Source organism: Antechinus flavipes, chromosome 3, assembly GCF_016432865.1.
Source record: "Antechinus flavipes isolate AdamAnt ecotype Samford, QLD, Australia chromosome 3, AdamAnt_v2, whole genome shotgun sequence".
NCBI classification, from domain to species: domain Eukaryota; kingdom Metazoa; phylum Chordata; class Mammalia; order Dasyuromorphia; family Dasyuridae; genus Antechinus; species Antechinus flavipes.
The window spans coordinates 289,798,449-289,812,661 of NC_067400.1; the positions used below are offsets into that span (position 1 = coordinate 289,798,449).

The 14,213-nt window shown below is 36.1% G+C and overlaps 1 protein-coding gene across 2 annotated transcripts in view; it reads left to right on the top strand.

The window, feature by feature from the left end:
• Nucleotides 1-1,055: 1,055 nt before the first annotated feature.
• The window catches only part of LOC127553995 (cell cycle control protein 50C-like), a 34,050-nt gene continuing 20,892 nt past the window's right edge, over nucleotides 1,056-14,213 (top strand). Inside the window, exons 1-3 of one of the 2 annotated variants that reach the window (XM_051985184.1) lie at nucleotides 1,056-1,511; nucleotides 3,658-3,887; nucleotides 10,011-10,121. In XM_051985184.1, the coding sequence (XP_051841144.1) occupies nucleotides 3,687-3,887; nucleotides 10,011-10,121 (312 nt within the window). In that variant the 5' untranslated portion in view covers nucleotides 1,056-1,511; nucleotides 3,658-3,686. Of the gene's footprint in view, nucleotides 1,512-3,556; nucleotides 3,888-10,010; nucleotides 10,122-14,213 lie in introns of those variants that run through there. The other variant, XM_051985185.1, reaches the window with a different exon arrangement.

The following is a 14,213-nucleotide window of genomic DNA, read 5'->3' on the forward strand; positions in this document are numbered from 1 at the left end:
ACTGTTCCTAAGACATTTTACAAATCACAACCAAAACCCTTTTAGGATAAATGAAATATCCATGTACTATTTTAAAAAGAATATGTCAAATAAAATTCTTCATTCATTATCCTATTTAATGAATGAAAAAAGACAATACATCAGTTCATTGGCTGGGAAGACCTTAAAAAAAATTTTTAATAACTTTTTATTGATAGAACGCATGCCAGGGTAATTTTTTACAGCATTATCCCTTGCATTCACTTCTGTTCCGATTTTTCCCCTCCCTCCCTCCACCCTTTCCCCCAGATGGCAAGAGTCCTTTACATGTTGAATGGGTTGCAGTATTTCCTAGATACAATATATGTGTGCAGAACTGAACAGTTTTCTTGTTTCACAGGGAGAATTGAATTCAGAAGGTAGAAAAACAAAAATGCAAGCAGTTTATATTCATTTCCCAGTGTTCTTTCTCTGGGTGTAGCTGCTTCTATCCATCTTTGATCAATTAAGGCTCTCTTTATCGAAGAGATCCACTTCCATCAGAATACATCTTCAAACAGTATCATTGTTGAGGTATATAATGATCTCCTGATTCTGCTCATTTCACTCAGCATCAGTTCATGTAAGTCTCGCCAGTCCTCTCTGTATTCATCCTGCTAAGACCTTAAAATTTTAAAAAGAGACTGTCATGTAGGCAATAAATTATCATCCAAGAAAACATCACTTTACAGGAGATTGAAGAAATCAGCCAGTCTAACCCAGATCTGAGCTGGAATCCCCCCTACAACATCCCTAGCAAGTGATTAATCATTCAAACATCGAGAAACTTGCAGTGCTAGGAAACCCACTGCCTCCCGTAGCAGGCCATTCTGTCTCTGCACAGCTCCAGGTCTTAGAATTAACCTTGAAGGGAGGAGAACTTAGATCCCCGTTCTTCTCTTGACACATACTATCTATGTCACCATGGACGAATCATTTAACCTCTCAATTGTCTCAGGCAACTGTCTAGCATTGTTAGCTTTGAATAAATCGCCCAGCTGCTTCAGGAAAGGGCAAGTTTCAGTAGCGGGTAGTTTCCTGCATCGTGATCTGCCTCAGACCTGCCCAAAAAAGTCAAGACAACAAACATTTATGGAGCACTAAGTGTGTGCTAAACTTTTTTATGATGATATTACTTCATGACTACCTTGCAAGTCTTTTGCTGAGTAAGGAAAACTCACCAAGTAGCCTAAATTAGACCCTTTAAAATACCCCCACTATGCCTAAAATTTAATGTACTACCTTTGTGTTTAAACTAGTCACAGAGCCTTTACTGCCTTTCACACCCAATCTCTTAAGTATATTTGCTTTAGCAAAACAAATAATGGAAGTGAATTGGAGGCATTCTTTGCCAACCCAGTGCCTACCACCATGTGCATTTTCCCCCATCACCTCCCAGCCAGCTGGTATACCTCTTTCCCTGATACGATCCTTACCAGCCTTATTCCACTTGCAGCAGGGCCGCTAAGTCATAGAAACCACAAGTTCTTACCGTAAGTATTTTATCTCCATTTTTACTTCTCTTAAATGAGGTGTATATAACTAATAATTCTATTACCTGAAAGCAAAGCAAGCACAATCTGGCTTCTTAGATGAAACAATTAAGTTTGGGAGATGGAAGAACAACAAAATTTTATAACCTCCTAAAGCAAAAACCTCTTGAGTTCTGTTGTCTGCATTGTAAATTCAAAGAAGAGATAAATATTTCCTCTCTAGTTGGGGATTTTAATGGGAATTTTTCACTAATACCCCAAACCTAGCAAACTATCCCTTCTAGTCAACTTTCTAGTTTTAGTCCTTCTAGATGACTTTCTCTTATTCAGACTGATAATTCAGATGATTATCTAGACCCCTCTTTTTTTTCCCTCACTATGTCTTGTTACCCAGTTCTCACAGCATAAATTGAAAAGAGCAAGGTGTAATGGCCCACACCTAAAATCCTTACTGCTGGTAAGGCTGAAGCTGGTGGACCACCTGAGTTTGGAATTTCTGAACCACAGTTGGGCTAAAGATAAAAGATATCTAGACTGTCTAGCATCAAAATGGTGAACCAACAGGAGTAAAGAACCACCAGGTTGCCTGAGGAGAGATGAATTGGCCCAGGATGAAAAATGGAGCAAGTTAGAGCTTTTGTCCAGATTAATATTAGGATCAGTCTCAAGTGGCTACTCAACTTCCAGACTGGATGAAACACAGCCATTCTCAAAAAAAGGGGAAAGGGAAAGGAGATGTAGAGTGAGCTAAGGATAAGTATAGGAACTGGACCTTTGATTTCATTGGTGCATCAAGTTCCAAATGAGAAATTTCATCAACCAATACTGGTCAGCACCTTCTATGAAACTGGAGTTAGCTCAAGCATTGAAAGGCTGAATGAACCAGACCTTGCCAAAAGCAGACTTCCTAACCGAGGTTATGTCTGTCTCCTAGAAAAGGAAAGAAAGAAACTAAAAATGTTCTATTTTTCCAGTTGTAAATAATTCTGAAAAAAAGATTAGTAGTAGATTGGGGCTGAGAAAGCAAAATTACTGAAGTTTGGAGTTTTCCTTGGCACATTCCTCCATTACTGTAGATACAAGTAGTTTTCCAAATTAGTTTATAACTAAAGTTTTAGTGTTGGAAAGGAATTCAAAGGTTATCTGATTCAATAATTCTCAAACTTTTAGGGCAGGATTTCCTTTACACTCCTAAAAACTGAAAACCCTAAAAAGGTTTTTGTTAACATGGACTATACTTATTGATATTTACCATATTTGAAATTAAAACATCTTAGTATTATGAAAATAGTTTTGATATTGTGGATTCCCTAAAAGGTTCTAGGGAACTCTGATACTACAATCCCTACCTATAGTATTAATCTTCTCTGCAGTATTCCTATTTCTGTTTGAATACCTCCAGTAACAGAACTTAGACTTGTGAAAGTAGTTTATTCTGCATTTGAACACTACTCATGTTCTTATCTACAAGGTCAATTTGTCTCTATATAATCAATACACTTATTGGTCCCTAGGACTTCTGAGGGGGTCTAGTAGAATAAACCTTAGCTCTTCTTCTGTATAAAATATTATTATTATAAGACAATGATCCTTCTCCCCATCATACCCTTAATGTTCTGTGTTTGACTACAATCACTTGGGGTAGGGGGAGAATATACTATATTCATTACCCAAGAATTAAAGAAACTCTTAAGAATCAATTAAATATTGTTAATGGGCTTTTTTTCTCCTTTCAGAAATTATTGCTCTTAAATTAGTATACCAAGGAGAGTATAAGAAATTATTGTTTCATGGAAGCAGATTTCACTGGGTATTAATTACCACAACTCTCTACCACCAGCACCAACACCAAAATAGGTCAAGTACAAGACCCTGCCTGGGATTTTTGCAGTGAAGGTCGAAAGTGTACCAGCCCCTTTGAATCAGAATAAAGTTCTTGTAACTATAACCCAAGCCTAGTGAAAATAGATGGATATACTCCATCTAAGACTCTGAATGAGGCTAAACTAAGTTACAGGTGAAATTAAAGACTCTAATAGCTAAATATTAGTAATGATGATTTGCTACCTGGAACAAGAAAAAATTCTGGTTTTGTTAAGAATGTTAAAATTATTAGTAATACTTTAGTAATATTTTGCATACCCAGAAAGCCCATGAGCCACCCAGAGAGCCAAGATGATGATGAAAAGCAGGAGCTCTCGGGGTCTACCCTCCAGAATGCCCGACAATACTGCATTTAAACAGCAGCAGTTGCCAGCGTGGAGACCGTACCTCACACCCCGGACAGTGCTCTCTGGCTTCTTTACTACTGGAGTATTCTTCCTTGGCATGGGCATCCTTCTCATATTATCTGCAAAGAGCATCAAAGAAATTGAGGTTTGTTCTGGATTCATGGGGTTTTTGTTTTTTTGTTTGTTTTTTCACACAGAGCAGGCAAACTGGCTGCCTGTAGCTGGAGAAGGTAGGATTTGGGCAAAAGAATGGTATTGAGGGTAAGCAATGGAATCTTTGATAGATTGAGAAATAATCTGGCCAAATCCAGATTGAAAAGGTGTAGAACCATGATTGGCAGGTGTAAGATCATTAAGATGATCTCATTTAACTCCTTTCATTTTACAGATAAAGAAATAAATTCAGCAAATTGAAGCAAACTATTTTCTCTTTCTTGTTGTTTTGTTCTTTCTCATGGTTTTTCCCTCTTGTTCTGAGTCTTCTTTCATACATATGTGAAAATCACATGTTTAACATGATTGTACTTGTACAATTTATATCAGATTGTTTGCTGTCTTAGTGAGGAAGGAGAAAAGAAGGGAGCAAGAAAAATTTGGAGCTCAAAATTTTGCAAAGATGAATGTTGAGTTCACTTTTTTCCTCTCATGGTTTTTTCTTTTGTTCTGATTTTTCTCTCCCAACATGATTCATAAAAAGATGAGTATTTTAAAAGTTAATATGCAAGTATAACCAGAAAAAATAAAACAATAAAAAGATTTTTTTAAAATTAAAAAATAAAAAAGATGAATGTTGAAAACTATTTTTATGTGTAATTGAGAAAAAATAAAATACTATTAAGCAAAAAAGAAAACAATTAGATTCAGAGAAGGAAAATAAATTAGCCAAGATCACTCAGATATATGATTATTCTGGTAGACAAGGGTCAACATCCCAAATCCTGACCTTACATGGACTGGGTTCCCGTATGATCAATTAGTCAACAAGCATTTAGTTAATAAGCATTTTATGCCACCCATTGTATAGAAGAAGCAAAAGGGAAAGTCGTTCAAGAACTGTGCATTCTATCAGAGGAGAAAATATGGGCATTTATAAGTATATCCATAGCAATAGAAAATGGACCTGTGATTTGACTAGTATAGGGAATTCCTAAATGAGAAAAGCCCTTCTACCAATGCAGGTCAGACTAACTTACCCATGGCCACACAGTTTATACATATGGCTCCAAGGCTAGCTCTCTATCACTGTACTGAGCTACCTCTTAGAAGGTATAAATTAATGCAAATTAGATTGGAAAGGGAATCATTAGCAACCAGGGGATCCGGAGGCTTCTTATAGAAGCTTGTACTATATCATGAAGGAAACCAAAGTCCAGAACAGAATTTGAATCAATATCCTCTTATTCTAAATTTATCTCATCCCTATGTACATATGTGTGTATACATACACATACATATGTATTCTATACACGGTAGTACATGATTAAATATATTCCATTGTGGGGCCATACAATGTCATGCCCATCTACAGGGCCAAGAATAAGGGTAAAAAATATGGTAGAGGAGGAGAAAATAAATACAAATTCTTTACTAGAGTGTCGTCATGGCAGTTTGGTTCACAGTGAAAAATCAGAAGGGACTAAATAGGCAAAAAACTCTGTATGTGTGTATATGAGAGAGAACTTTCTGAGATCACTATTTATATCTGAATATCACAAGACTCTGGTGCTTACCACCTTTGCTGCAAAACAAATTTGCTCTACTGAGAATGATAAAGGCCAAAACTAAGAGTGGAGTCGTCAGATGTAGGCTCATTGCCAATTCAATTAGAAAGCTATTTGAGAACTAAAGTCTCTTCTAAAGGCGAAGGAAGTGAGAAAAGATTTAGTCCTAACTAGACCAGTTGTGTGCCCCAAAAGGCAGTATGGGAGCTAAACCTTTCTGAAGGGATGGAAAGTCAGGCTTTGATTTGGGACTTCCACAGAATCTCAGCACTATCCAGTGTAAAAGGGAGCTCCTCTATAACATGTCTGACAAGCAGTTATCCATCCTTTGCTTGAAGATCTCCGGCAGGGATGTTCCTATTCACTTTCAAAGCAGCCCTTTATACAACTATTCAGAGCAATTATTGAGGGTAGCCAGGTGGCTCAGTGGACAGAGCACTGGGCTTGTGTCAGAAAGACTCCTTTTCCCAAATTCAAATTTGGTTCAGACACTTATTAGCTGTGTGGCCCTGAGCAAGGCTCTGCTTATTTGACTTTCCTCATCTGTAAAATGGGAATAATAATGCATTTACCTTACAGAGTTGTTATGAGTATCTAATGAATAATATATATACTACTTTATAAACATTAATATTATGTATATGCTAGTTGTTGTTATTTATGTGTTTCAGGCACAAATCTGCCAGAAACTTTTATTTCTTTTAACAATCCAGGCCATTTCTGGCTTAGAGACATTTAAATTGGATTAGTTCCCCAAAGCTCTCTGGCAGGTCTTTCTCTCTTCCCAAGATAATTATTTGAGTTCATATTTATAGAAATCTTGGACAAGGAAACGATCACAATATGTTAAAATAAAATTTTAACAGTCCAAAACAATAGATACTACTCCGTTCCTCCCCTCAAGGATTGAAAAGAATCTCCTCCCTGAGATCATCCTCCTTTGGTAATAGAAAAGGCTGGACACCATCCTTTCAGGAAATGGGGAAGGAGAGACTGTCTTTAGATGAATCATAATCATTTCTGGGATACCAGGAGGAGATAGAGGATGGCAGTGGGGAGGCAAGGAAGACACTCTTTTCTTCTAAGTTTTAGTTACCACCCTCAATCTATTTCCCTAAGAAAGATCTTTTGTCTTCAACCAGAAAAATAGATTTCTTAATATTTTCAATTTTACTAAAAAATGAGCTTTTAAATAAGCTTCCACATACTCACAGCTTCTTACTCTGCCCTCCAGGGTCAAACCAAATAACTTAATTCCTCTTCCAATAGATAATGTTTTAAATACTTAAAGACAACTCTCAGGTCCATAAATCTCTTCTCCAGGTTAAACATCCTCAATTTCAAAATTTTACAGTTAAAGGGAAGATGAAGGGTTTTCAGATATTTTGGGGATGCCAGAGCATTCCCTGACAAGATTTATCAATATTACTAGTTTCATGAGCCCACGTGCCATACAGGATTAAAGCCAGAAGGAAACTTAAATATATTTTATTATTATTCATGATAATAGTAACCAGCATTTATTATTCCTGATTTTTTAAAATGTGGTTTGCAATCCCACAACTGAACGTGGGGTTGCCAAATTGACATTATCAGCGAATGTTTGAATTGTATACCTTTTTTAATATACCCATATACTCAGAGCCACATAAAAATTTCTTGGCCAAAAAGGGGGTACAAGTGGTAAAAGTTTAAGAAGCCCTGATCTATGTAATGCTCAAAGTTTACAAAGTAAAGTATGTATACATGGGGTGCCTCGAATGTCCCATGCAGTTTTTTCAGACATTCATGGATTAAAAATGTACTAAGACTTGTTGAATACAACATATGTCAGTTCAACTCTTTCTACAACTAAGAAAACAATTAAGAGTAACAGTCATGGGATCACAGAACTGGAAAAGTATAACTAGCTTTCATCTAGTCAAATGTCCTTGTTTTACAGATAAGGAAACTGAGGCCTAATGAAGTTAAATCACTTATCTACCACCACAGAGAGTAATGGCAGAGTTGGAGTTTGAACGCAGATATGATCTAAAATCTATTGCTCTTCATGCTAGTAACGAACATTTATATAGGTTCGTCTAGGTGCTGCTGTAATATATAGAGTACTGTAGTTCATAAAATCAGAAAGACTCATGTTCTTGAGTTCAAATCTAGCCTCAGATATTTCCTAGCTGTGTGGCCCTGGACAAGTCACTTAACCCTGTTTGCCTCAGTTTTCTCATCTGTAAAATGAGCTGGAAAAGGAAATGGCAAACCATTCCAGTGTCTTTGCCAAGAAAACCCCAAATAGGGTCACGTAGTATCAGACATGACTGAAGTGACCACATAATAGCAACAAATTTATAATAGCTTCATAGCTATTATATATATATTTAAGGGGTATAATTGGACTTCAATTCAACAAATAATGACCAATGGAATGTGGAACAGTGGTGTTCTGACTCTGAGTCCAAAGCTCAATCCAATAATCATGCTGTCTCAGAAAATGGTGAGCTAGCAGGAATTGGTGTGAAGAGCTCTAAATGAGAGTACTTCTCTACTGATATAGAGGAATTCATAGCTTTAATAACTGGGCCTGGGGCATTGAGATATTGGTGATTTATCCAGGGTGATACAGCCAATATGTCAAAGGTAGCCCTGGAAACTAGGTCTTCCTAACTCCAAGACCACTAAAATCAGAAACTGGAATAATTTAAGGAAGATGACTTAGGGCGATATTTGGGAAGTGGTCATGTCTTTTTATTTTTTTATTAAAACTTTTTTATTTTCAAAACATATACATCAACATTAAGCCTTGCAAAATTTTGTGTTCCAATTTTCCCCCCTTCCTTCACCCCCTCCCCTAGATGGCAAGTAGTCCAATATATGTTAAACATGATAAAAATATATATTAACTCCAATATAAGCATACATATTTATACAATAATCTGACTGTACAAGAAAAATTAAATCAAAAAGAAAAAATGAGAAAGAACATAAAAGAGTGAAACTGCTATGTTGTAGTCCATACTCTGTTCCCATGGTTCTTTTTCTGGGTGTAGATAGTTCTCTTCATTACTGAACAACTGGAACTAGTTTGAATCATCTCATTGTTTGAAAGAGCTACATCCAGCAGAATTGATCATTATATAATCTTGTTGTTGCCGTATACAATGTTCTCTTGGTTCTGCTCACTTCACTTAGCATCAGTTCATGTAAGTCTTTCTAGGCCTGGACGAGGTCACATCTTGAGGACACATGAAATAATTTTTCTCTTCAATGAGAAAGGAGGAGAGTATAATCCATTATTGTTCCCAAGACCCACTAAGAGAAATCAGTGAAGCAAATATGAATGAGAAACAGAGATAGATAAAGATCATCACATATACATACATTGGAGGAACCAAGGCAGACAGTTTTGTGGGGATAATGATTCCTAGTAGATTTAGGGATGAGATGATAATGAGACTTGGAATACTATGAGGTTGAGTGAGAAAATAGTGTGGCAAATAGATGACACAGTGTAGAGAGTATGAGGTTAGGAATCAAAATTCTACCACAGACACTAAGCATCTGTGTGATCCTGGACAAGTCACTTAATCTCTTTCTGCCTCAGTTTCCTCATCTGTGAAATGAAGAAATTCCATTGTCATAGAGGATCAAAGGAATTATACACATAAAGTGTTTTGCAAACTAATAGAAATATAGAAATATTATGTTTCATTATATATTTTATATTATGGTCTATTTTATAAATAATATTTTACATATAATTTAATCCAGATATAATATATATTCTATTATAAATTATATATAATGTTTCTAATATTGTATGTTATCTAATATTTAATCTATAATGTAATTATGTTGTAACATAATAGAATCTACATGTTGTCTGTTCTATATAATATATAGAACTATTAGCTACATTATTATGGTGAATAAGATTGATGAGAAAAGTTTAAATCAGGTAACTGAGACTATTCAGGCTGAAAGCATCACCAAAGGGGTGGTTAAATGAGGACCTTCAGATCCTACAAAGACGCCCTTAGTGTGTCTATCTCCACTCCAGACAGAAGGAAATTTTAGCCCCAGAGATTTAGATTAAGTACAAGGAAATTTCCTGATAATGAGCAGTTAATGGGCCAGGACAGACTGCTGAGAAAGCTTATAAAAATCCCTTTCCCTAGAGGTTTTTCAGAGTAGAAAGGCCTCTTGTTTTGAATATAGTGGCTTAAGGGCAGCCTTGCCTGACAAAGAAGGATAGAATTGACTGAGTTCCCCAACTCATCCAGGACTTAAAATTGGCTCTGCTACTTATTGTTCATAATATCTTGGACAAGTAATTTCTCTTCTCCAGATTTTGTGCTCCAAATTTATAAAAGGAGAGAACTGAAAAAGATAAAGTTAAAGTCCCTTCTAATGCAAAGGCACTTAATAACTTCAAGAGATGGAGATTGGGAGTGAGGTAAATTGGCAGGAAGTGTTAAGACATAAAGTCACCTTGCTTTTCTAATGAATTGTTATATGTCTCCTTTTTTTTGTTTGTTTTGTTTGGCTGAAAGATTACATATACAGACATATGCTCAAATTGTTCAAAACTGAGGGAAAATGCCTCTAATTTCTACAAAGAGTGTACCTGTTCAATTCATTTCATCATTCCAGAGAAAATGCCAGTAAGTAGAATCCAAAAAACTTCAAACTATTCTTCTGTTGTTTATTCATTATCAATAAATTAGCAATTACTATCTATAAATTCTTCACATTCACAGAAAAAAAAAAAAAACCTCAAAGAACCTGGAAACACTTTCTAGGGGGAGAAGGGAGGAAGGGGGCAGGAGGAGAAAAGGAACTAGACAAAGAAAAGGCATTTACATAAAATTCATGTATTTTCTATTATTCTGGACTCCCTCCTTTGTCCCAGATTTCATGATTCCTAACTTCTTTTGCTTTCCTAAGAGGATCTTCAAGCCCAAACATGCAAGCTATATCCAAAAGCAATGTGTAGAGAGAGAACATTTCACTTTTTCAGGGCAAAGATAGAGTGAGCAGGGACTGATTGCCCTTTTGTTGCTGGGAATAAATCCAACAACATATTTTTTAAACTTCTATTATGCCCCAGACTTAAGGAATTGGGATAGGGACTGGACATAGGATTTCAGCTTTACCCCAAATAAAAAAATTGTCTTTTCCAATTCAGATCTTTAAAAAAAACAGTGCATTGTACCTCTTAAAGGGTAGCTGTGTAGTGACACAGTACATAGAGCACTGCGCTTAGATTCAGATTCAAATCTGACCTCAAATATTTCTTAGCTGTGTGATCCTGGATAAGTCACTTACATCAGTTTGCCTCAGTTCCCTCATCTGTAAAATGAGCTAGAGAAGGAAATGGCCAACTACTCCAGTATCTTTGCCAAGAAAACCCCAAATGACATAACAAAGAGTCAGGCACAAATGAAAACAATTGAACAACAAAGAGTCCTTAGAAGTTAAGCGACAAAAGCAGCATTTGTTAGTGGTGGGACTTGAACTGACCCAAAACGAGCTTAATTCTTTACACTGTCATATGTAGACAAATCCCAGAGAGACAGTCCTTGCTCTCATAGACATCATGGAATCTATTTGTTCTTTGTTGTTTATTTTTATTTATTGTTTACTGTTATTATTTGTTGATTATTCTCATTTATTGTTTCTTCTTTAGCCACCCAGAATCTGAGCTATAATTTTCTGATCCTGGTTGTTAGCACAGGAAGAAAACCACGGCAGTTTAGCTATAGCAGGAATGTGCTGATAAATGTTTAACAATTAGCTCTCTGGAAAAAAAAAAAAAAAGTTCTCATCTTGCACTTTTAAGCTTAAAATGCATTATTAACATTTTCTCCATTACTTTCGAAAGTCTTCACAATCAACAAACCAATAAATCAAATCCTCATTTGCAGCATTCACCAGTTCCCAGTGTGTAGATATTCACTTTAACTTTTTTAACTGAAACTTTAACAAGCAGCTCACTAGAGCCTATACCAGCCATTTTGAGTATACTACTGCCCATAATTCTTTTTGTTGTTGTTGAGACAGCTGGGGATAAGTGACTTGCCCAGGGTCACACAGCTAAGAAATGTTAAGTGTCTGAGACCAAATTTGAACTCAGGTCCTCCTGACTTCAGGGCAGGTGCTCTATCCACTGCACCAACTAGCTGCCACTGCCTATAATTCTTAAGTTGTTTCTACATACTGTCTTTGAGATCAATGTTTTACTTGTATAGAGGTCTTGTTTCCTTTTTTACTGCCTTTTGATTCTACTATTACCGATTGTATTTCAGTTATTGGACTTGCATTGCAAATCAGTTGTTTTCTGGGAGTTTTTTTTAGTAAGATTTACAACCATTGATGCAAGTTGTTGTTTTTTATTCTGCTGATAATTTCTACTATGCAGGCCATAAATATTTACTATTTCTCTGTAGGAAATATCATGCTAGAAGTCCATGATTCTTGTAGGAATCCACAGAGTCCTCTGACTCAAGTGATGATTCATTTTCCTTTGATTTAGAATATTAATTTATATCAGTATTTATTTAGATGATCTGAAAGTCTTATTCCCTTCTTTTATTGATATCTTTCTTGTTGGCTTATCTGTTTATATTCAAGAGTTTTTTTTTCTTTATTCTGAATTTTGGCAATTTATATTCTCCTTTTTCTTACTTTCTGTCTCCTCCTTTAAAAAAATAGCTTTTTATTTTCAAAATATGTACAAAGGACAACATCTATATTATATATGACTATCAATTCTAATGAACGTGACTCTTTCCAACAATGCCAACAATTGATGCCAGTTCCAGTGATCTTGTGATGAAGAAAGCCAATCTACACCCAGAGAGAGCACTATGGCAACTGAATATGGGTCACAACATAACATTCTCACCCTATTTGATGTTATTCACTTGCATTTTGTTTTCTTACTCATTTCCTTTCTTTTTTTGATCTGATTTCTCTTGTTCAGCAAGAGAATTGTACAAATATGTTTATATGTATTGGATTTAACATACATTTTAACATGTTTAACATATATTGAATTGCTTGCCATCGAAGGGAGGGGGTAGAGGGAAGGAGGAGAAAATCTGAAACACAAGGCTATGCAAGGGTCAATGATGTCAAATTATCCTTGCATATGTTTTGAAGATAAAAAGCTTTATTAAAAAAAATAAAAATAAATAAATAAAAATCATTGTACACAGTGGCTGGCACATTAAAAAATATATATATATATATATGTGCAAAGACAGTTTTCAACAAGCAAGTTGAATGTTGAAATTTTTCTCCCTACCTTCTCCCCACCCCTTCCCCTAGTCAGAAAGTAATTCAATATATGTTAAACATATGCAGTTCTTCTGTACATATTTCCACATTTATGATGCACAGGAAAAATCAAATCAAAAAGAAAAAAATGCTGCTTCTTTTAATGGCAGTTGTAGTTAAAGCTGGATCTCAAAGTTGTGTCAACCTTCTCCCATACTGGGGAATCAGTCTCTGCCCCAAGTGACTTCTAGGGGGACACAGCTGGGCTCATGTGGGTTTCAAGCCCTTTCCCTCAATCTTGGTGAGGGCTCACACACATAGCTGGCATCCTGCCCCAGTTCCCTTTGTTCTGTAGCTCTCTACCTGATCTCTGTTGAAGCACATAGCACGACCATACTGCTGTTCCAGCCAGAGCAAACTTTTGTTTTGGGGTTTTCTAGGGCACAAGAGGTAGTGGGCAGAGATGAATTTCTGCTGCAAGTCCTTGGGTTGGCTTGGACAGTCCTGCCAGAATATGGTGGTTGATATTAGAGCAGGTTCTGAATGAGTCGCTTTAAGGTTAAGGATTAAACTTCTCTCCTATTACCTCATGAAATTATTATCTCATTAGAATTATTAATGTCTTGAATCATGGAGACAGCTCCAGTGGCCTTATCTCTTGTACATCATCCTTATTTTGGAGAGATTTAAGAGGTTGTCACCTAGGCAGTTCCTAATCCTCTAATTTGTTGGACATATGACCCAGAATTCCCAAATAGTTTTTATTATTGAATTAACTGATATTTGTAAAATTCTTAGTATAGATGATCTCATTTGAGCCTTACACAATCCTAAGAAAGTCAGTCCTACAAATTCCATCCCTCATTTTAGAACTCAGGAAGTACTTGACCCCTCATTATAAAACTAAAAGTGTGAGAAGCAGGATTCAAGCTCAGGTTTTCCTAACACAAGACTAACATAATTTTATTATCTCTCACATGTGATGGATCAGACTTCTGTGAGATTGTCATAGATCTGACTCTAAGAAATTACATGACTGTCTTACTGCCCACTTAAAACCAATTCAACTATTAATGAGCCCAATCATTTCGAATTAGAATCTGTGGGGATTAGAGTTACTTAGATGGAGATATTCCTCTTCTTGCCTTCATCGCAAACCCCTGTCTTTGGAGTCAGGTTCCATTTTCTAGTCCTGTTTCCTAATGGCTAATCGATCACAGGACTTGATCTGACTTCGATAATGGGGCAAGTCTTCCAAAAATTCTACATTCTACTGAACTCCTTAACTCTTCAGATACTATATAGTAGATCATAGATTTAGAGCTGGAAAGGATCTTAGAGGCTAATCCAATCTACTGATTTTTTAATTGAAGAATTAAGTCCCAGAGAGTTGTGCAAATTCACATAGAGAGTAAATAACAGAGCTGGGATCAGAACCCAGGTCCTTTGCCTCCAGGTTCACATTCTCTCCCTCT